Here is a 20973-nt window from a genome sequence, read left to right as displayed (position 1 = left end):
TTGAATGTATATGTTTTCAAGCTCTTGGTGCAGAACAAATTCCCCTCAGGGCAATAAAGGTTTTCATTCATTCATTCAACTGTGTTGAGGCCACATCACTAATGGCGGTGCGGAGGTGTTGGAGATGGGATTGGGTTAAATGTATGAATTGTATATTTAAACTATATGTTAGGCTGGTTTGCAAAAACCAGCCTAAAACATCAAATGTAGGGTTGCTTGTTTATCAATCACCCATCTGAAATATAAACCCACACAGCTATAGCTAGATAGCTGAAAGTCCTCATCCTCCAATACACACAACCAACCACCAACCCAAATCTACAATATAAAATAACTACAAAATATTGAGTTATAGCTTGTAATATACTGTATAATCACATACTATAAATATGGTAGGTTTATTTGCAAATTAATGTATAACACTGTAAAAGCCACTCGGTATGAGAACTGAAGGGAGGGGGGGGGGGGGGGGGGTCTGGATTAGGGTTCCGGTGTGGGATGGGTCCATATATGGTCAGTCTCTTGGCCACCCAGGTCCATGTGTGGTCAGTCTCGTAGCCACCCAGGTCCAGTTCCTAGCCACCTAGGTCCATATGTGGTCAGTCTCCTAGCTTATGCACGTAGTTAACTGGGAAGGAGCCAGTCCTGGAAAGGTCTCCTTCTATGTGTCCAACCTTAATAGAAATAAGGGTGCAAAAACAGACTAGATTCAACTAAAGCAGCACACCAAACACAAATGAACGGTCAACTAGAACAGTGAAAGGACGTCAATCACTAACAAAGTCATCACAACCAAATAGCCTAAACAACAGCGCGAGTACAGCAAAGCATTTTCTTCCCAGCCTCCCATCTTGGGCAGTGACAAAACATGGGCAGAGTATAGCATTACGTCATAGGAGAACTAGAGAAAAGATTGATTCAACCAGTTAACGTTAAGTTTGACTTAGAGTTTAAATGAACATTCTCAACTCACCCACCAGTGGGGATCCTCGGTGGCCGTCACCACGATGACTTGGTCTTTGAAGAAGGCCAGCTGGCCAGAGTTGACGGCCCTGCAGTCCACAAGCGCCCGCACACGTTTCTGTCTGGGCCTGCTCTGAGACACCTGCGACACACACACACACCGTATGGTGCTCACGAATAACCCTCGATCTATTATCGGTCCTGTGTGAACACAACTTTCACGTAGAAGTTAGCTTTTTATAAAAACAGAGCTTGCTGTTAGACTATTTCCTTTGAAGCTTTAGCTGTAAGCTTTCAAGCTAAACCAGCTTGTGTAAGATAGATAATAGAGGTAGGTACATTGCTGAGCTGTCCTGACCACTTCTGAAGTTCTAGACCTCTACTGACTCTTGGATTCATTACTTGAAACGGACCTGGGATTCCCCAGTTTATCCTCTTCAGTTACAAATTAGTTATTTCTTGTTCGGACTGTAGCAAACCATTATTATTAAGTTCATATTTTGCAAACATGAAAAGCGTAGGCACAGTTACAATCTGGGCCGGAAATCAGACAATTTGATAAGTCAGTGATATGGTAATTGACAATGATGAGAAAGTGAGGTCATGTTACCATGGCATTCCTTCGAGGTCGTGGAGCTGGCACAGTGATTGGTGAAGAGCTGGGGTGAAGGACAGGGGAGGAGCCACCAGCCACCAGGTTGCAGTAGAGTTCTTCCTGGCTGCTAGACACAGCGCTAGGTGATGTCACCCCACACACACCCTGGCTTCCACTGCTGATCCGCCGATACGACGTGGTCTTATCTGAACTACAGGGGTATACATTTGATAAACACAGAACATTAAGCTCACATGCTGTATAATAGAGGACACAGAAATAAGCAAGACTTTAATAATAATTAACAATAAATGTCCTGCATTTTTGCCCTACACATCAGTCCATACGACAACATGGATGTGCTGAAGACATAATTTAGTTACAAAGCATTAACAAACACAAAACATACATGGGGTTGTCTCTGAACTAATATGACATGTCACAATGTAGCACAATATGGTTAAAGTTGAGAGGTTACAACCAGTACACTTAATTACCTGACTGGTCCCATGTGGTTCTGGGGAGAGGTGGCTGTCAAGTTGGAATGGGGAGCAGCCGCAGAACCAGAGCCAGACTCAGACCCAGACTGACCATCCCAGAAACCAGGCCGTCTATGGGCCCTCAATAGGCCTGTTTGTCCTTGGGGAGAACTGTGAAGCCGCCCCCCCTCTGGGCCTTGGCAGGGAGGGCTGTGACGGAGCTGGGAAGGGGGGCAGCTATGCCCAGCAGGGGCGGAACTGCACCTCTGAGGGGGGGGGCCTATTTGAGGATCAGAGCGTCCTGGAGAAGGGATGAGGGGACGAGTATCAGCCAGAAGAGGTTAACAATTTGAACAATAAATCACTGATAATCACCACTAACCCAAACTTTAAAAGAGCTCCATCATACATCCTCACTACAATAAAAGAAATTGTTTGACCCCCCCCACCTTTAGGAGTACCAATTCTCTGCTCACCTTTCTGGAGGCCTTTGGCTGGCAGTGGGGGAGGCCCCGGGCTGTGGGTTGGGGGCGTGGAGGACAGCGAGCTCTCAGAGCTCTTGCTAGAAGAGCAGTGCAAGGCAGCCCCACCCTCGTGGAAAGGTAGGGGAGAGCAAAGGCTTCTGGGTAAGGGGCTGACCTGCAGACAGGGAGAGAGTTGTTGCTATAAGTGGTATCCAAAGACATGGTTCTGACAGGTGGTTTTGTGGTTCTGACAGGGAGTCGTGCTTCAAAATAGGTTCTTGGGGTTCTGTGGTTGTTGAGATTATGACAGGCTGCATGGTGGTTATGATAGGTTTTGTTGTGGTTATGTGGTTATGACAGGTTGTATTGTGATTTTAACAGATTGTGCTGTTGTTATGACAGGCTGTATTGTGGTTATGACAGGTTGTATTGTGGTTATGACAGGTTGCTTTGGTCAGGACAGGTTGTATTGTGGTCTAGAAGGGTTGTATTGTGGTTACGATGTTTACCCTCTCATCCAGGTCATCCTCGCTGTCATACAGGTCCTGGGGGGTCTCCCATACAAACTCCACATGGATCTGAGGGTTAAACTTGCCACTCTGAGCCAGCTCCAGCTACAGCACAAAGCACACACACGTTGTCTAGGGATAGATCCTAGAGAAGGTGAGGATTCTGACGCAAGGGAAAGACTCAAGTTTGGGATGAAGTTGCTCTTACCAGCTCTACACACTGGGAGTGCTGCAGTCTCCTTGCGATGTCCAATGCTGTCTCCCCCGCAGAGTTCACTACAGCGCCACAGCAGTTACAGCCCTGATTAACTAACACTGACTCCTCTACACACCCAAGCTTTGACAACACCTGTAACCTGAGTGTGTGTTTCTCCAGGTGTGCAGGATGTGTGTGCGTGTCTGCGCGTCCAGATGGGAAGGATCGTGTGTGCGTGTCCCGGTGTGCAGCATACCTGTGTGTAGCACAGCCTTTCCTTTGAGCAGTAGTTTGAGAGACTCTGGCTTGTTGTGCAGTGCGCTGTAGTGTAAAGCTGTGCTCCCGTCACCCGTCCTCTTCTCAAGACAGCCGCTGTAGCAGACAAAGGAGCAGTGTTACTAGGAGAGGAGGTCACCGGGACTGAGCTCCCCTATGAAGCTCTCCTGCACTCAGTGCTGAGTGTTGTGTTGAGTGTTGAGAATGAAAATAATTTTACAAAAACAAAAACGACACATGAACCATACCAGAGACCGTCTACAGAGAGCCTGTTCCCTCCCTATTAAGCTCCATTGTAACGAATTTGGTCGCAGTTCCACCAGAGTTCCACTGGGGGTGATCGTGGGCAAGTGCAAAATGAATGGGAGTCTATGGAGCTAGACAGGTAAATGTGTCTCTTTCGCCTGATTGGCGTTGAGAAATGTCAGCTTTGATTGTAGTTTTTTCAAGTTCAACATGGATTATAGGTCAAAAGTTGAATGAACGAGTACTTATGTCCTTTGGATTTCTTACAGGGTGAGTCGTTGTTGCCCATAACACGCTAGCATTCTGCTAATGAATGCTGATTGGTTAGTGAAGGACTGACTACGACCAGAGATCCCGCTTGATGGCATCCCAAGCAGAACCAGAATGTCAGAGCCCGTCTACGGGTATTCTTTGAGAATCTTAAGGTGGACTTTTTCCCCAAGTTATTTTTTTGTCTCCAGCAAACTTTTTTTTGCCTATGGTTTTGTATGTACATGGGAAATAAATTGAATTTGAGTAGCCTTGTTGTGTTATTCTTGTGTTCAGGAATACAGCATACATGGTACAGTATTGCCACCTTAAGAAAAACTGACAGCCAATGTCCCACTCAATAGTGATAAATATCAATACAAATGAGAAAAAGAAGAAAATGCCTCACAGATGTGCAATGATCGATTGTTTAAATAGTGGGAGAGGGTTGTCCTATTTCTCATTTCTCAAAAAAGGTAACGTATGTGATCCTGTGTTGATTGCCAAAGCCTATCTGAATTGACGGGGTTCACATGGGAGGGAAGGTTGGCTAAGTGCCAAGTTGGCTAATGTCCAACTCAGCCAAGTTGCACGGGCTGCCTACCACAGATCGCAGTGATACGTGTTGGAGGGAGGACTCTTCCCTTACTCAATTACTGCAAACAAATGGTTTTGTTAATATTTTAACTACGTTCACTACTTCACCTCTACAGACTGAATGGGTTTCTTAGGAGTTACCCTATAATGTGGATATGACCTTGCATAGATGGAAGTCTACACTATATCACTTAATCCTGAACTAAATTAATTTTCTTCATCAGATGTTGAACACTGCAATGGGGGGTGATTTATTGACCTTTCCGCACCAAATAGAACAGCATATGAAAAGCATGAGAGATACAGGGGTGCAGGGACAAGGGAGGGACATTGTGGAGGAGACAGGACTGAGGAAAGTGGGCTTTACTTGCCGCAAAGCAGTATCTCTGGCCGTACGATGTGTATGACGTCATTGACATTTTCAAAGGCTTTTTAGAACAAAAAAGCGACCTCCCCTTTCGAATGCAACATTCACATATATAGACAAACATTTTTTTGTATATCATTTTTTTTTTTGCATATTTTGAGAGGTCTAGCTCCATAGAACTCTATTCATTCTGCACTCGCCCGTGAGCGCCCTCATAAGGAACCAGAGTGGAACTGAAACCAGTTCAGAAGCCAGAAGTTTTCCCGAGAGTGGAAGTTCTGCCCTTATTAGAGACATTCTCCGACCATACATAATAGCTGCAACAGTAGTATTCTGGGTTAGGTTTAGTAGTATATTAGTTCAGTAGTGTACTAGGAGTGTATTAGTTTACTAAGAAAGTAGTATATTAGGAGAGTAGTGTACTATTATTGTAATAGCGTACTACAAAGGGTGTCACCTGTTCTGGATAAGGAAGTCCACTAGTGCCAGAGCGCTACCGTCCTCCTGTTGCACCGCTAGGTGGAGCGCTGTCTCCCTCTGAAACACACACAATACTGTCTCCCTCTGAAACACACACAATACTGTCTCCCTCTGAAACACACACAGTACTGTCTCCCTCTGAAACAAACACAGTACTGTCTCCCTCTGAAACACACACAGTACTGTCTCCCTCTGAAACACACACAGTACTGTCTCCCTCTGAAACACACATAGTACTGTCTCCTTCTGAAACACACACAGTACTGTCTCCCTCTGAAACACACACAATACTGTCTCCCTCTGAAACACACACAATACTGTCTCCCTCTGAAACACACACAATACTGTCTCCCTCTGAAACACACACAGTACTGTCTCCCTCTGAAACACACACAGTACTGTCTCCCTCTGAAACACACACACTACTGTCTCCCTCTGAAACACACAAAGTACTGTCTCCCTCTGAAACACACACAATACTGTCTCCCTCTGAAACACACACAATACTGTCTCCCTCTGAAACAAACACAGTACTGTCTCCCTCTGAAACACACACAGTACTGTCTCCCTCTGAAACACACACAATACTGTCTCCCTCTGAAACTGGTGTACATTCGTTTGTACGCGTGTGCATGTATGTACGTGTGAACATGCACAAGCGTGTGTGACACACCTGCTCCTCATGCGTCGGGAGTGGCTTGGCCAGGTCCTCCCCCTCAGCGTACAGCTGCAGAAGGGATGTGAGGTCACGTCTCCGGACGGCATCATACACACAGCTGGGTTCCACTTCCTGTCTGCACAGGACGTAGCGACGCTCCACATACTTGGCCACTATGTACTCCTTTCTGGCTTGCCTGGTTACCACGGAGACACCATATTCACTCGGGCTGTGATGCGACATGAGGAGCTGCACACCAATCAGAGCATGATCCTGAACTCACATGTCACTTTGGGGGAGTGGTTTGATGGAGTCGTTGGGAAGGCCTGCCTCCATGATGTCATTAAACCTAGTGTTGCCTATACTGACTGCAAGCTGAGACAGAGAGGGGGAGAGGGAGGGAAAGAAAAAGAGAGAGGGAAGGAGAGAGAGAGAGAGAGACAGAGAGAGAGAGTGAGAGACAGACAGTAAGATTACTTGTTCCCAGCGTGTGTGCAGCGTGTGTGCATATGTGTTGCACATTTGTTGGTATGCCTATGTGAATACATTCACGTCCGTCTGTGTGTACATCCATGTGTGTGCATGTGTGTATGTTAGGGATGACACAAAAACCAATGCTTTGGTACCAAGTCAATGCTACAATTCTGAAAGCATGATGGTACGATGTTGTAGGTACTGGGGATTCAATTCAACACGTATGTCTAAGTACACAGAATTTCTTGTTTTGCATTCGTTTTTTTACCATTGGATATTGAGAAACGTGGAATGTCACTAGCATGTGTCACCTACTACATTTCTGGTACGCCTTACCAGTAGTTCTGCGGTGCAGAGCAGGTCCAGGCTGAGAGACTGGATCCTGGAGTAGTGCACCCCCAGCTCTCTGTGGATCCCCGAGCACTCGATGCAGGTGAGGATGCCCAGGTTGGTGGACAGCCAGGTGGGCCCTGACAACAGAAACACCAGCTATGACACCAGGTACCATGTCCCACTACTACCAGTACCAGTGTCCTAGGTATGATGCATCCATGCTGTTCCACTACATTACCAATGCTTGTCCTTCTCCCTATGACATGAGTATTCCCCAGGGTTGGAATTATGGTAGGAAGGGTGAAAGGTTACCAGGGTTACGGTAGGTAGTGAGAATGGTTCCCAGGCTCCCCGGGGTAAGAGTAGGTTGTATTAATGGTTACCAAGGTTAGGGTAGGTAGTGTTAATGTTTACCCGGGTCACAGTGGGTAGCTATTGTGATAGGATCAGGGTTGGTAGTTCATGTTACTGGGTCAGGATCAGGGATGGTAGTTCATGTTTGTGTGTCAGGCTCAGGGATGGTAGTTCATGTTTGTGTGTTAGGATCAGGGATGGTAGTTCATGTTTGTGTGTTAGGCTCAGGGATGGTAGTTCATGTTTGTGTGTTAGGCTCAGGGATGGTAGTTCATGTTTGTGTGTTAGGATCAGGGATGGTAGTTCATGTCAATATATTAGGATCAGGGATGGTAGTTCATGTTACTGGGTCAGGATCAGGGATGGTAGTTCATGTTACTGTGTCAGGATCAGGGATGGTCGTCGGCTCACCAGGGGCTCCACAGTCGGCGCAGGCCTGGTTGCCGGGCAGGCTTGGCAGCTGAGTGATGACAGAGCGTGACAGCTCCTGGAGGCTGTCCTGGCCCTGCTCTCCTCCCAGCGCTGCGCTCAGAGCCTCCTCCTTACTATTCTGCAGCACGGACACCCAGCTAGCCCACACACATACATACACACCACAGGTACACACACACACACCACAGGTACACACACACACCACAGGTACACACACACCACAGGTACACAGATCCATGTGCACACACGTACATACATAGAGAAAGGATGAATATGCAGCCAATAGTATTCATGTAATAAGTCAAAACTGTGTTCATACTTTTGTATCAGAGTTAGACAGCTGACAGAGTAATCCTCTGTCGCTGAGGTCACCTGCCTCTGTCACCTGCCTCTGTCACCTGCCTCTGTCACCTGCCTCTGTCACCTGCCTCTGTCACATGCCTCTGTCATGGGCAGGTGACACCTACACCAGATCCCTACCTCTCTCCATTCCTCCGTTTCCCTCCCAGTCTCTCTCCTTCACCCTCGCTCACCGTCTCCATCATTCCCTCTGTCCCACTTCCCCGTCTCCCTCCCAACTTCCTCCCTCCCCCTCTCCCTCTCCTCAGAGACTTCCCACATCAAACAGCTGGTCCGCAGGCCACCCAAAGAGAGCGAGAGTAAGGACAGAAAAGAAGGTTCGCCAAGGAAAAAAGAGGAGTGGAGAAAAACAAGGGATGAGCGAGGAGAAATCCCCTCCTCAGCCAGGCCAGCCTGTGGTTCTCCTGAGAGGAGGAGAGAGAGAGAGAGGTCCCACCCAAAACCAGCTGTGCCAGAGGCCTAACAGGGGAAACTCTTTCAGTCTCTCTTTCTCCCTCTCTCTCTCACTCTCTTCTATCTCTGATGTGTTTGGCTTTTTTGCTTCGGTCTTTTTCCCTTTTCCTGATCTTGATAACGGTGTCTCAGGCACCAACAATGTTAGCAACTCGTTACGACAGTAAGCTGAGCATGGCATGCAATGAGGGGGATGTTTTCCTTTGCACACAGTTTTATAATAAAACATTTCGGAAGTAGCACTGATCAGTAAAATACTCTGCAGCTTACCCTTACTGATAGCCCTCCCTGTAAAGACTCAGGTTTATGTGTTTTGATTCCCGCAAAGCCTGCGGCTTGCATTTTGTGTTACATTTTAATTTTATAATTGTAATGTATTTGTATTACTTTTATCACTTGTATTATTGTTTTTATCGATTTTATGTAAAGCGCATTGAGCTGCAATTCTTGTATGAAATGTGCTGTATAAAGTCTTATTATTATTAAATTTGAACTCTGGGTAACACTAGGCTTACGCAAACAAGGTGACCTGGGCTGACCACTATCCTACTGGAGAGGCCATACAATATGTTCATCATATGGTCAAGCTTAGAGGGGTCAGAGAGCGCACACACGCACTCACACGCACACTCAAACACGCGCGCCAGGTCTATGCAAGTGAGCCAATGAAGGAAGAGCCATGGAACATTTGCATGCCTTTGTTTTAACCAATGACTGTGAGGAGTGGTTCTGTTTAAATAGGTAGCTAGCACAACATGCTAACGGACAAACTTTGTATCACCATGGCGTGTGATGTTTTTGTCTCCTTGTGGGCCGGACGCAAGTAATAAAGCTTTCTTAACTTCTTCAGCGACTGACTGCAGTGCTTGATAGATAAATATTTCTGACACCCACCCTTCCCCCATGTCTCTCCCTCATGTCTTTTTCCCCCATGTCTCTGATCTTTCCCCCATGTCTCTGGTCTCTCCCCCATGTCTCGTGCATCTCCGTGTGTGTGTAACATTGCCAGTACAGCTTCTACTGTGGTGACGGTGTGCTTACATCATACATTCCTGCTCATCCTCTGCCTGGAAGTGGTACGTTCGATTATCTGGAAGGACACACACAGACACACACAGACACTCTGACTATGTAAATGAGCAACAGTTGATGACTCCACAGGCAATATGAACTGCTTGTAAAGAATGGAGCTTGGCAGAGAGGCCACACAGCGGCAGAGTCGTAGCTCTTCTACTGGGGGTCAGGGGTCAACCTACGTGTCACCAGGTCAAAGGTCCTCCTCTCCTCAGGATTGGGCCGCACCTGACAGGTCAGGAGGTTGAGCTTGGCTGGTGGTCGGTTGATCTGACAACACACACACAATCAAACATACTTCATCACACAACCATCACACAAGGCAGACACATCGTTATTCTCTAGTGGACCAAGTACACAGCTCCATTATTTGAGAATACACTATAACTACACAATATAGACAAAGTTATTGGGACACCTACACATTACACCCGCCGGATCTTTGATGACATCCCATTCTAAATCCACAGGCATTTCTAAGGCATGGCTCCCCCCCTCCCCCCATTGCAGTTATGACAGCTTCCACTCCTCTGGGAAGGCTTTCTACAAGATTTTTGGAATGTGCCTGTGGGACCTTTTCCCCCCATTTATCCAGTAGAGCATGTGTGAGGCATTCATCAAACCCTGACTTGTCCATCAGACTGCCAGATAGGGAAGTGTGATTCCTGACTCCACAGAGCACATTTCCACAGCTCCAGAGGACAGTAGCGGTGTGCTTTATACCACTCCATCCCATGCTTGGCATTGGGCTTGGTGATGTTAGGCTTGGTAATGTTAGGCTTGGTGATGTTAGGCTTGGTGATGTTAAGCTTGGTGATGTTAGGCTTGGTAATGTTAGGCTTGGTGATGTGTTGGGGTGCTGTACTCTACAGTAGGTGTTGGGGTGCTATACTCTACAGTAGGTGTTGCGGTGCTATATTCTACAGTAGGTGTTGGGGTGCTGTACTCTACAGTAGGTGTTGCGGTGCTATACTCTACAGTAGGTGTTGCGGTGCTATATTCTACAGTAGGTGTTGGGGTGCTATACTCTACAGTAGGTGTTGGGGTGCTGTACTCTACAGTAGGTGTTGGGGTGCTATACTCTACAGTAGGTGTTGGGGTGCTATACTCTACAGTAGGTGTTGGGGTGCTATACTGTACAGTAGGTGTTGGCATGCTATACTCTACAGTTTGGGGTGCTATACTCTACAGTAGGTGTTGGGGTTCTGTACTCTACAGTTTGGGGTGCTATATTCTACAGTAGGTGTTGGGGTTCTGTACTCTACAGTAGGTGTTGGGGTGCTATACTCTACAGTAGGTGTTGGGGTGCTACACTCTACAGTAGGTGTTGGGGTGCTATACTCTACAGTAGGTGTTGGCATGCTATACTCTACAGTAGGTGTTGGGGTGCTACACTCTACAGTAGGTGTTGGGGTGCTATATTCTACAGTAGGTGTTGGGGTGCTACACTCTACAGTAGGTGTTGGGGTGCTATACTCTACAGTAGGTGTTGGGGTGCTATACTCTACAGTAGGTGTTGGGGTTTCTCACCGTGCTGTGTGAGATGGTCAGACAGCCGTACTTCACGCCGCACTTCCTTCTCTGCCACACCTTCCTGATGCTGCAGAAACACATAACCACAGAAGAAGAGGGCGGGAGGAGGGCAAGAGGACACAGTCTGAGTTTACAACCCAACCGTTTTGATGTCATTTCACCTTGTCAGTTAGTCATAGTAAGCTGGCTACTGCTACATAACCTGTTAGTCATATGGGTGGCTAGTTAACGTTAGCAGCTATGTGGTGATGGATGTAAACCTATCCTTGAGTCTTTGCCCACCATGTTGCCCTCCTTTCATAGCAATGTGAGAAATACAATTTTAGAACCTGCTGCCCGGTTTGTTTCTAGTGAAATCCATTCTGAATGCAGTTGCTAGTTTCCGAGTTCAGCTGCTACGCTTTGAGAGAACGCTACTGCAGTGCTGGCTAATGACGAATGATGGTAGGACGTGCTGGCAGTGAGGAGGGGTTTAGACCCAACCCTCTCTATGTCCTACAGTAACAACCGGGCTGAGACCCTACTTCTCTTCTGGTGGAGCACACACACACACACACACCCCTCCCCAGAATAGGGTATTAGGGGGAGGGGTGCATGTGGCAAAAGGAGGGGGAACTAAATTTGAAATGGCGGAGGGAGGCTGGAACTACTCAGGAGAGCTCCAGAGCAGGGGTCCCAGACTGGCTCCTTACCTCAACATAATACAGACCAGCTGGGGCTAGGGCAGCGTGAACCCCCCCCCCCCCCCCCCCCCCCAGCTCCACCTTAGGAAATTGGATACTAGCCCTGTCCACACCCTGCAGCCTCTTAGTCGCCACATGTTGGAGCGGGTTGGCCACTCACCCATCGCTCTTCTTGAGCAGGAAGCCAGACTTCTCTGTGCCGTACTTCTTGTTTCCCTGCTGCTGGTGGATGCTGTAGCCACTCCCAGAGTTATGTCTGCTGAGGTTCTCCTACAGAACAACACAGAGGACTGTCAGGCCTGAGCTGTGCAACGTGAAGTGTAAGAGTGCTAATACGTGGAGTATAGGAGTCAGAGCTGCAGCTGTATAACATGGAGGATAGGAGTCAGAGCTGCAGCTGTAGAACATGGAGGATAGAACTCAGAGCTGCAGCTGTATAACATGGAGGATAGGAGTCAGAGCTGCAGCTGTATAACATGGAGGATAGGACTCAGAGCTGCAGCTGTATAACATGGATGATAGGACTCAGAGCTGCAGCTGTATAACATGGATGATAGGACTCAGAGCTGCAGCTGTATAACATGGAGGATAGGAGTCAGAGCTGCAGCTGTATAACATGGATAATAGGAGTCAGAGCTGCAGCTGTAGAACATGGAGGATAGGACTCAGAGCTGCAGCTGTATAACATGGATAATAGGAGTCAGAGCTGCAGCTGTATAACATGGATGATAGGACTCAGAGCTGCAGCTGTATAACATGGAGGATAGGAGTCAGAGCTGCAGCTGTATAACATGGATAATAGGAGTCAGAGCTGCAGCTGTAGAACATGGAGGATAGGACTCAGAGCTGCATACCTCTTTGCCCTCCACCTGCAGCAGCAGTCTGAGAGAGTCTCTGAGCTGACACAGCTTACGCACCTCCTGATCCTGGTTCTGACGCACCTAGGCACACACACACACAGACACAGACACACACACACACACAATACACAAAGACAAACACAAAATACACACACACAGACAATACATAAACAATAAGCCCATGTTATTAACCCATCCTTGAAGATTCACCCATCAATCGTTTGTGCTGTTGTATGTGTGTCTTGGGAAAACAAACATCATGTGGGTGATTTTCTAATGTGGTGCGAATATGGAAGGATGTGAGTGCTTCAATCAGCCCATTGCATGAATCTATATCACACAGCCGAGGACAGAGTACACATGTTGGCAACAACCTGACAGCTGACAGTCAGACACAACAACATGACTAAAAACAGTATGAGCTCATGGAGAACAATAACCAAGCCAAACCAGTTTCTTTACACAATGCTCCCTCTCTCTTTCTCGTCAGGGGAGGGTTGGCATGTCGGGGCTCGTTTCTCAGGCTGCCGTTGGTTGTGGTGAAACCTGCCTCGAAAACTCTGAAACTCTGGTCTGCTGGGGCCTAGATATTACTAATTCATGTTCAGGTTTAGAACATTAGCATCTTTAAAGGGAACTGCCTCCATTAACATGCTGTGTGTTCAGCTGGTAGAGATCCGGAGAGGAGAGAGAGACTGGGCATCTGGGGGGAGGGGGGAGGGGAGAGGGACAACAAATCTGACCTACTACTACACGCACACACACACACACACACCTTAACCCAGATAGACAGACTAACCCAGATAGACAGGCAGCAAGGGAGGTTGGCACAGACAGACAGACAAACAGACAGGCAGGCAGACATTTGCGTTCACACTGCTTAAAGAACGTGGCCCTTTGCATTCAGGACCACCTCAAAATGTGGTCTGAGCGCTCAGATCTCAACGCGTTCTGGGTGCTTTCACAACTGTACTTTGAGATGTCCACTTGTGATTGGATCATGCAAGATGCAAGTTGATGCAAGGTGTCAACAGGGCCTTACCCAAAGAGACAGACAGACAGGCAGGCTCACCCTAACAGACAGACAGGCAGGCAGGCAGGCTAACCCTAACAGAAAGAGACAGAAAGTTGTTTACCGTGTGGATAGAAGCAGACAGCTTTTCCACAAAGGGAGTGAGATTCTCTGCAGCTTTAAGTCCATCCTGGAAGAAACTGTAGAAACCACAAATACTGAAGTCCCTTCTGTTTTCACAGCACTCTTGCATGTACACACACACACACACACCATTTATAAGCACACAACATTCTACCCATGTCAGGGAGTGAATGGTTAACAACTGTGATCTTATCTATTCAGAACAAACCTAAGCAGACATCACCAGAACACAGAATACCACACACATTCGCAGTGGAGAGCATTGGAAGCTGTTCTCGTTGTTTGAGAATGAAAGTAAATACATCTGGCATTTATAAATTAAAGCCATCTGCTTTTCCACAAGGAACCAGAGGCTCTCTCTGGGAGCAGAGATCACTATGAAGCTTTCATACGACTGCCATAATGCACAACATATTCCCTTCACATTACCCTCCTACTGCCTACATACTGTACATCTTACTGCCTTCATACTACCTTCACACAACCCTGATATTACCTTCATACTGCAAACTATACTACCTTTATACTCTCTTCCTATTACCTTCATAATGTATTTTACTGCTAAACTGTCCTTACTAGTGCTGGAAGTCAATCTTAGTAGTGTGAAATGTGAAACTTACTTCAGCTGAGCTTGAAAGTACTTTATCAGACTTTGCAGGAGGTCTGGACCCTGACGGACCTTCAACTCCTGGCTCTTCAACAGGTACTGCACAAGAGACCAGGTTAGGCATCACAACAGGTACTGCACAAGAGACCAGGTTAGGCATCACAACAGGTACTGCACAAGAGACCAGGTTACGCATCACAACAGGTACTGCACAAGAGACCAGGTTACGCATCACAACAGGTACTGCACAAGAGACCAGGTTAAGGTTATCTCCAGACGATCTCCAGTCCTACATCCCACCCCCACATATCACCTCGCACATCTGCAGTTGGAAGGCTCTCCTCTCTCTCTCTTTGTCCTCTCCTCCGTCTCCTCCCTCCATCCGGATGAGGCCCTGCTGCCGGCCTTTCTCTCTCCTTTCCTTCTCCAGTTTACTTCTTGGCGAACAGAGAAAAGGAGTGAGGGTAGGAAGGGGGCAAAGAGCGGAAGGACGAAGGGTGAAGGACAGAGTCCGAAAAAAGAAGAGGTGACATTGTGCAAAGAAAGCGAGAGGGGGAACAGAGGGCGAGACAAAATAGGAGGAAGTTAAAGCAAGGTAAATAAAAGAAGGTGAATTCCCCTTCCTCGCTTCCAGCCCGACCGTTGGCTCCGTTCCTCGGATCAGAGAGTTGACCAGCCCCCATGCTACACGTCGTCCTGGTTAGGGACAGGATTTGGTCTGTGGTCAACACGCTACGGAGAGCGTCTCAGTTGGACCCTCTGATCCTGATAAGAATTCTTGGTCAACTCACAGTTTCATCTCATAATCTTTCCAGCTCTTCTCCATGTGTTTCTTCAGCTCCTGGGAAAGCGACAGTGAAAGAGAGATGGAGAGACAGATGAGCGTCTCAGTTGAGCGAGGCTCTGCACCATGTTAGTCGATACTGCCGTGTATAAACCAGAACGCCCAACGCCATCTACTACACGCTACACTCACCTTTCCACTCACCATTTAACGTATCCATTTCCTATGTTATTCATTTCACTTGTGTCCAAAGTGACATCAAAATTGTGCATCAAGAAAGTACAGTCAAGCTCAAGGATCAAAAGTACATAGTTTGACAGTGTTGCTGTGGTGAGAGTCAAGGAACAGTCTACATTTACGAGCCACATTTCAAAGTCAGCAAATCACAGTGCAATGACAACATCTCAACTGCTTAAGTACAGAGCAACAATATCTCGATTACAGTAGCTAGCTGACTAACGTACGGTGAGCAGAAATGATAACATTGTAGTGCAATAATAACATTCAATTTCTCATCCACAGTTTATGGGGTCCAATTCTGAAAGCAACACAGGGCTCCCATCCAACAGACATGGCTCTTATCATCTCAATAGGATACCTTGCTTTTGGAGAGATTAAATGATTGAGGGTAAAGTGATCATGGTAATCCTAATTGTAACTTGCTGTTTGTTGCTCACCTGCCTGCTGTCCCTAAGGTCACTCTTCAGGATGTTCTCCAGAGGAAAGGTCAGGATGTTGTCCAGGTTTTGGACCTGCGAGAGAGATTCACAAGGTTTAGAGAGAGGGATAGAGAGACCTAAAGAGACTCACAGGGTTTAGAGAGAGGGATAGAGAGGCCTAAAGACACTCACAGGGCTTAAAGAGAGGGATAGAGAGACCCAAAGAGACTCACAGGGTTTAGAGAGAGGGATAGAGAGAGATAAAGAGATGCACAGGGTTTAGAGAGAGGGATAGAGAGAGATAAAGAGATGCACAGGGTTGAGAGAGAGGGATAGAGAGAGATAAAAAGATTCACAGGGTTTAAACATGGAAGGATATAGAGAGATTCATATGGTTGAGAGAGATGGATGGATAGAGATTGAGATTCACATAGTTTAGGGAGATTCCCAGGGGTTTCGAGAGATGGATGGAGGGGTAGAGAGTAGGGCGGACCTCTCGGGTGCAGACCCCTCCCCCCTCATCCTCACCAGGTTTTTGAGCAGGGCAGTGACCTCTCTGGTAAACACCGCCAGGTTGAGGAAGCCAGTGGAGACCTCGTTGTTCTCCTGGGTCAGGTGACTGTTTCCCAGGTTCTCCAGAACCTGGATGTACTGCTCCTTGGCCTCCATGTGGGCTAGAGACACACATGCCGTTAGTAAACAAACACAACAGCCAGCAGTCTCAGTCCCCCCCCCCCCCCCATTCTCAGTTGTCGTCGTCCCCAACACACACAGCTAGAATATCAAGCTGCAGCCAGCCCTAACCCACACTCGGTATTAATGACCAGCTCAAATCGGACCAGCAGCTCCATCTCTCACTCCCTTTTGTCTCCCTCCCCCCTTTGGTACTGGAACTTCTTTATACTTCCAGTAAGAGAAAGGGGAGGGGATAGAGAAGGGGGGAGGGGGTAGAGACTGAAATGTGAAACAGGCCGAGATACAAAAGAATGTTTAAACTCTGTGTATGCACAGTCAACAAGAGCTGTCTGATTCGGACTAGTTAGTTGTTAGACCTGTGGGTCTTGTGTAAGAGTATATGTCAAAATAGTCACACCCTATCAAAACACACACATCATTATCCTTTAACCAACTATCATACCATAGACATGATTCCTCCACCAAACCCAGATCATTTGGGTCACCAGGGCCCTTACAAAAAACCTGCTCAGACACACCTTCAGAAGTTATTGTAGTTCCCATGGTCACTGTTACACTGCAGGTCAATGTGGTTGCCATGGTCACTAGTATACACCAGGTAATTATGGTTGTATGGCGGTGACAGTGAGTGCGAGTGCGAGTTTACCTGCCCAGATGTGTGTTTGGAGGTGAGAGTGACGTTATAGAGTCCAGATGTATGGAGGTAAGTGACCTTATAGATTTGTGTATGGAGGTGAACGTGACCTTATAGAGTCCAGATGTATGGTGGTGAGAGTGACCGTATAGAGTCCAGGTGTATGGATGTGAGAGTGACCTTATAGAGTCCAGATGTATGGAGGTGAATGTGGCCTTATAGAGTCCAGATGTATGGAGGTGAGGGTGACCTTATAGATGTGTGTATGGAGGTGAGAGTGACCTTATAGAGTCCAGATGTATGGAGGGGAGAGTGACCTTATAGAGTCCAGATGTATGGAGGTGAGAGTGACCTTATAGAGTCCAGATGTGTGTATGGAGGTGAGGGTGACCTTATAGATGTGGGTATGGAGGTGAGGGTGACCTTATAGATGTGGGTATGGAGGTGAGGGTGACCTTATAGGTGTGTGTATGGAGGTGAGGGTGACCTTATAGATGTGTGTATGGAAGTGAGGGTGACCTTATAGATGTGTGTATGGAGGTGAGGGTGACCTTATAGATGTGTGTATGGAGGTGAGGGTGACCTTATAGATGTGTGTATGGAGGTGAGGGTGACCTTATAGATGTGTGTATGGAGGTGAGGGTGACCTTATAGATGTGTGTATGGAGGTGAGGGTGACCTTATAGATGTGTGTATGGAGGTGAGGGTGACCTTATAGATGTGTGTATGGAGGTGAGCTTACTGAGTCCAGATGTGTGCACGGCCTTCACCATCTTCCTCATCCGGCGCAGGCTGCTCTGATCCATCTCTAGTGACTAGAGAGGCAAAGAGACAGAGAAATGACAGGGAGAGATGAGAGAAAGAGAATGGAAAAAGGGAGAGGAGAGGAAGAGACAAAGGGAGGGGGAAAAGAGAGAGAAAGCGACAAAGACAAGAGAAAGAGAGAATTACAGTTGAGATGGAGATCATTTGATTTGGTTTAGAGGACAGGGACCTTACCAGAGTTCCCTCTTGGTCTCCTACTCTCCTAATCTCATACCCTCTCAGTCTCTAGTCTTCTACACTACTACCCTCCAAGTCTACTACTTTCCCAGTGTCCTAGTCTCCTACCTCCTAGTTTCCTGGTCACTGGTATCCTGGATCTCCTACCATCTTAGTCTACTACTCTCCTAGTCTCTTAACCTCTAGGGACTAGTCTCTGAACCCTTTCTGGAAAGAGAGGGAGGGAGGATAGGGTGATCAATCTGATTGGGAGAAAGAGAGTGAGTGAGGGAGGGTAGGGTGGCCTATATTTTACAGGTAGTTGAGGTAGCTGTTAGGTAGGAAACCTAGTTTGAGACCCACACATCTGTCTGCTACTCAGCAACACAAGTCTGTAACTAAACACCCGCTAAATGCCCCCAAAAGAGAATGAGTCACGGTGTTACAAGAAAGCCTGTCATAGAGAGAAAGCGAGAAGTCACATCAGCCACGGAGTGTGGCAACAGACATATAAACAACTTTTCTTACCTCCTCGAGTGCAGACACCGTAATCCGGCAGTCGCTTATTTTACACTGAAAAGGGGATGCTCCCGTTGATGTCAAATCTTCGTTTGTCAGATTAAGAAAATCAGAAATGCTGATACGCTCCGGCATGATACTCCCGAAACCTATGCAACGAAACTACAGAGAAAAGTTCTTAAAAGTTTACAAGTTTATATTCCCAGGCAGGAAAAGCCTATTCACTCTCTGTGAAAATAGCAACAGAAAAGTTTGTATTTCCCCGCAGTAGCATTTCGTGTGCGGATGAAGGTCAGTGTGCTTTTCCTCTCAGAGCAGGTTTCGAGTCGTGAGGTGTTTAGTGTTCAGCACTGACTTCGAATGAGGACGTCATGGTCACGTGGGAATGTTTGGAGCCAAGATGGTCTTTCGTCATTCTTGTTTTCAAAAACACCATTGTGGGAAACGTTTTATTTAAATTTTATTCGGTACTTCCGGTTCCGTATCAATCTAGTAAATTACTAGATGATACACTGATGGGTATAAAACATTTTTAAAATAATTAAGTCCGTAAGCCTCTGAAATCTTGTCAAATTTGTGCCAGCAGTTATTCTCTTTTATAAGGACGTGCATTATAATTTAGTTTTAATTTCAAAGCAAGAAAAAAACTAACGATAGGAATAACAAATAGTTAATCTAGTGTCTTACTGTGGAAGACCTGTTCCCATGGATGGATCAGTCATCTGAACATCAATGATAGACTCTCACCCTCAATATTACCTCACCCTAACCAGCTCAGCATCTAGCCTACAAACCTATGTTATATGCCATTAATCAGGTCACCATCCATCACCACCTATACAGTACAACCCAATCCTCATAATTCACATCCATGAAGTGCGCGTGAATGTGTGTTTATTGCATGGGTTAAATGTTCAAAGCTTGTGCCAAATAACTAATAATAACTAAGAACATACAAGTTATTAAATACTTTTCTCTTTGTAGTCCTGGAACACAAGATGACTCATACTCCTCTGCTGGGTTCCCCTAAGGTTCAGGCATTTCCTTACAGGTCTGTCATTGGACACCCAACTCCCCTAAATTCCTTGTATTGTCTAGTGTGTCAGCTCCACAAAGACAGAACCCAGAGCCATGGGCCAGGCTTCTGGCTGCAGTCTGACATCACAGTAAGGATGAGGGAAGTGATAGCATTGGTTTTTAGGAAACCTCTGGAACTAGAGCATATTCCCAGGGAACTCTTTGCTTTCAAGACCAACCACATATTTGCCTACATGTGTGAATGGCAACCATACCTGAGGTTAGAAGGAGTCTCCACCACCCTTGTAGGCAGTGTAGCCATACAGTGGTGCTGTAGGTGTGATCATTTGTAACATGCTCATTGAGCATGTAGGTTAGTGCTCTTCTGCTTTGTTTATATACAGGCACAATAAAATGTCAGGCTTAATTCATCCAGCTCCACCTTCCACCCTCTCTTCCTCCATTGATGCCATTATCTGTATCTGTAATCAGATCAAACATGGAAATGGGTGAAGCAACGAATCGTGTTCATTTGTGTTTCGTGAACATGTGTGTTTGGTCACCTGATGCAACATAGGAAGGAGGATAAGAGGATTAATCTGATTGAGTTTTCCGAAATCTTGGTTGACCTCACCTGAACCAGCAACACGGACGCCATTCTGAAGAAGGTACAACAGCAACAAAAATGGTTGAGTTGTGCGCATTTGAGTACATTTGAACAGAACTCAATATCTGTGTCTTCATAGTATCCTATTGAACACTGTCCTCTTGTGGCAGGTGGCAAGGAGGAAAATCCCATGTCCTGAAATCCACCACTAGAGGGCAGGATAGTTTATGTAAAAGTGTCTGAGTGACTGAGATTCATCCAAGTAGACATGCCTCGCTTTTAAGGAGACAGTGCAGCTTGAAGGAACGACATGCAATGTGTAGGTCTGCCTTCCATGACAGGTTGTGGATTCTACAACCAACAAGAAATAAAGTTTGTTGTGGCAATGTGACTTCCAGGCCTGTGATCAAGACCTTGATCATTGGACTGCCACAAACACACCATGGGGCTACACAGAGTAGCACACGCTCACAGACAAACACACACACAGTAAAGAGTGTTTGAGTCAGCAGGTAGAACACATAGAGTAAAGAATGTTTGAGTCAAGGTTAATTTGCAGTCCAGCATTGGTTCCATAGCCAGTGAGGTCTCTCTCTCTCTAACAGTGCTGCATCAGCTTGCTAGCAGGATGCAGAGTCTGGTTAAATCAGGACCAGTGGAATAGGGTTAGGTTTGGGT

General features: G+C 46.7%; 1 protein-coding gene across 4 annotated transcripts; it reads right to left on the bottom strand.

Moving 5' to 3' along the window:
• Positions 1-379: 379 nt before the first annotated feature.
• On the bottom strand, positions 380-19033 carry LOC124484641 (arf-GAP with SH3 domain, ANK repeat and PH domain-containing protein 1-like). 4 transcript variants are annotated; one of them, XM_047045648.1, is made up of 26 exons: positions 18681-19033; positions 17914-17986; positions 16370-16515; positions 15860-15934; positions 15190-15239; positions 14712-14835; positions 14412-14497; positions 13772-13847; positions 12630-12716; positions 11936-12045; positions 11090-11159; positions 9742-9829; positions 9527-9575; positions 7652-7809; positions 6890-7023; positions 6363-6454; positions 6095-6275; positions 5399-5478; positions 3463-3578; positions 3219-3286; positions 3011-3115; positions 2514-2676; positions 2056-2338; positions 1574-1769; positions 974-1105; positions 380-674 (listed from the first exon to the last, which is right to left on the bottom strand). In XM_047045648.1, exons 1-26 carry the CDS (start codon positions 18804-18806, stop codon positions 600-602), a joined length of 2943 nt encoding a protein of 980 aa, XP_046901604.1. In that variant the 5' UTR covers positions 18807-19033; the 3' UTR covers positions 380-599. The 4 variants fall into 4 exon arrangements, with proteins under 4 accessions (XP_046901604.1, XP_046901613.1, XP_046901629.1 ...); XM_047045657.1 differs by having other exon boundaries at positions 14712-14832; XM_047045673.1 differs by having other exon boundaries at positions 978-1105; positions 18681-19027.
• Positions 19034-20973: the final 1940 nt, after the last annotated feature.

The sequence above is a fragment of the Hypomesus transpacificus genome, chromosome 3 (genome assembly GCF_021917145.1).
Source record: "Hypomesus transpacificus isolate Combined female chromosome 3, fHypTra1, whole genome shotgun sequence".
Lineage (NCBI taxonomy): Eukaryota > Metazoa > Chordata > Actinopteri > Osmeriformes > Osmeridae > Hypomesus > Hypomesus transpacificus.
Note: the sequence above shows the minus strand (reverse complement) of the source record. Positions and strands in the feature narration are given on the sequence as shown.

Excerpts from the sequence above, each read along its gene's own strand:
- LOC124484641 (XM_047045648.1), bottom strand. The coding sequence starts at position 18,806 with ATGCCGGAGCGTATCAGCATTTCTGATTTTCTTAATCTGACAAACGAA. Across the intron at positions 9,576-9,741 it reads GACCTTTGACCTGGTGACAC|ATAATCGAACGTACCACTTC; the intron begins GTAGGTTGACCC and ends GTGTCCTTCCAG. Across the intron at positions 1,770-2,055 it reads AACCACATGGGACCAGTCAG|TTCAGATAAGACCACGTCGT; the intron begins GTAATTAAGTGT and ends ATACCCCTGTAG.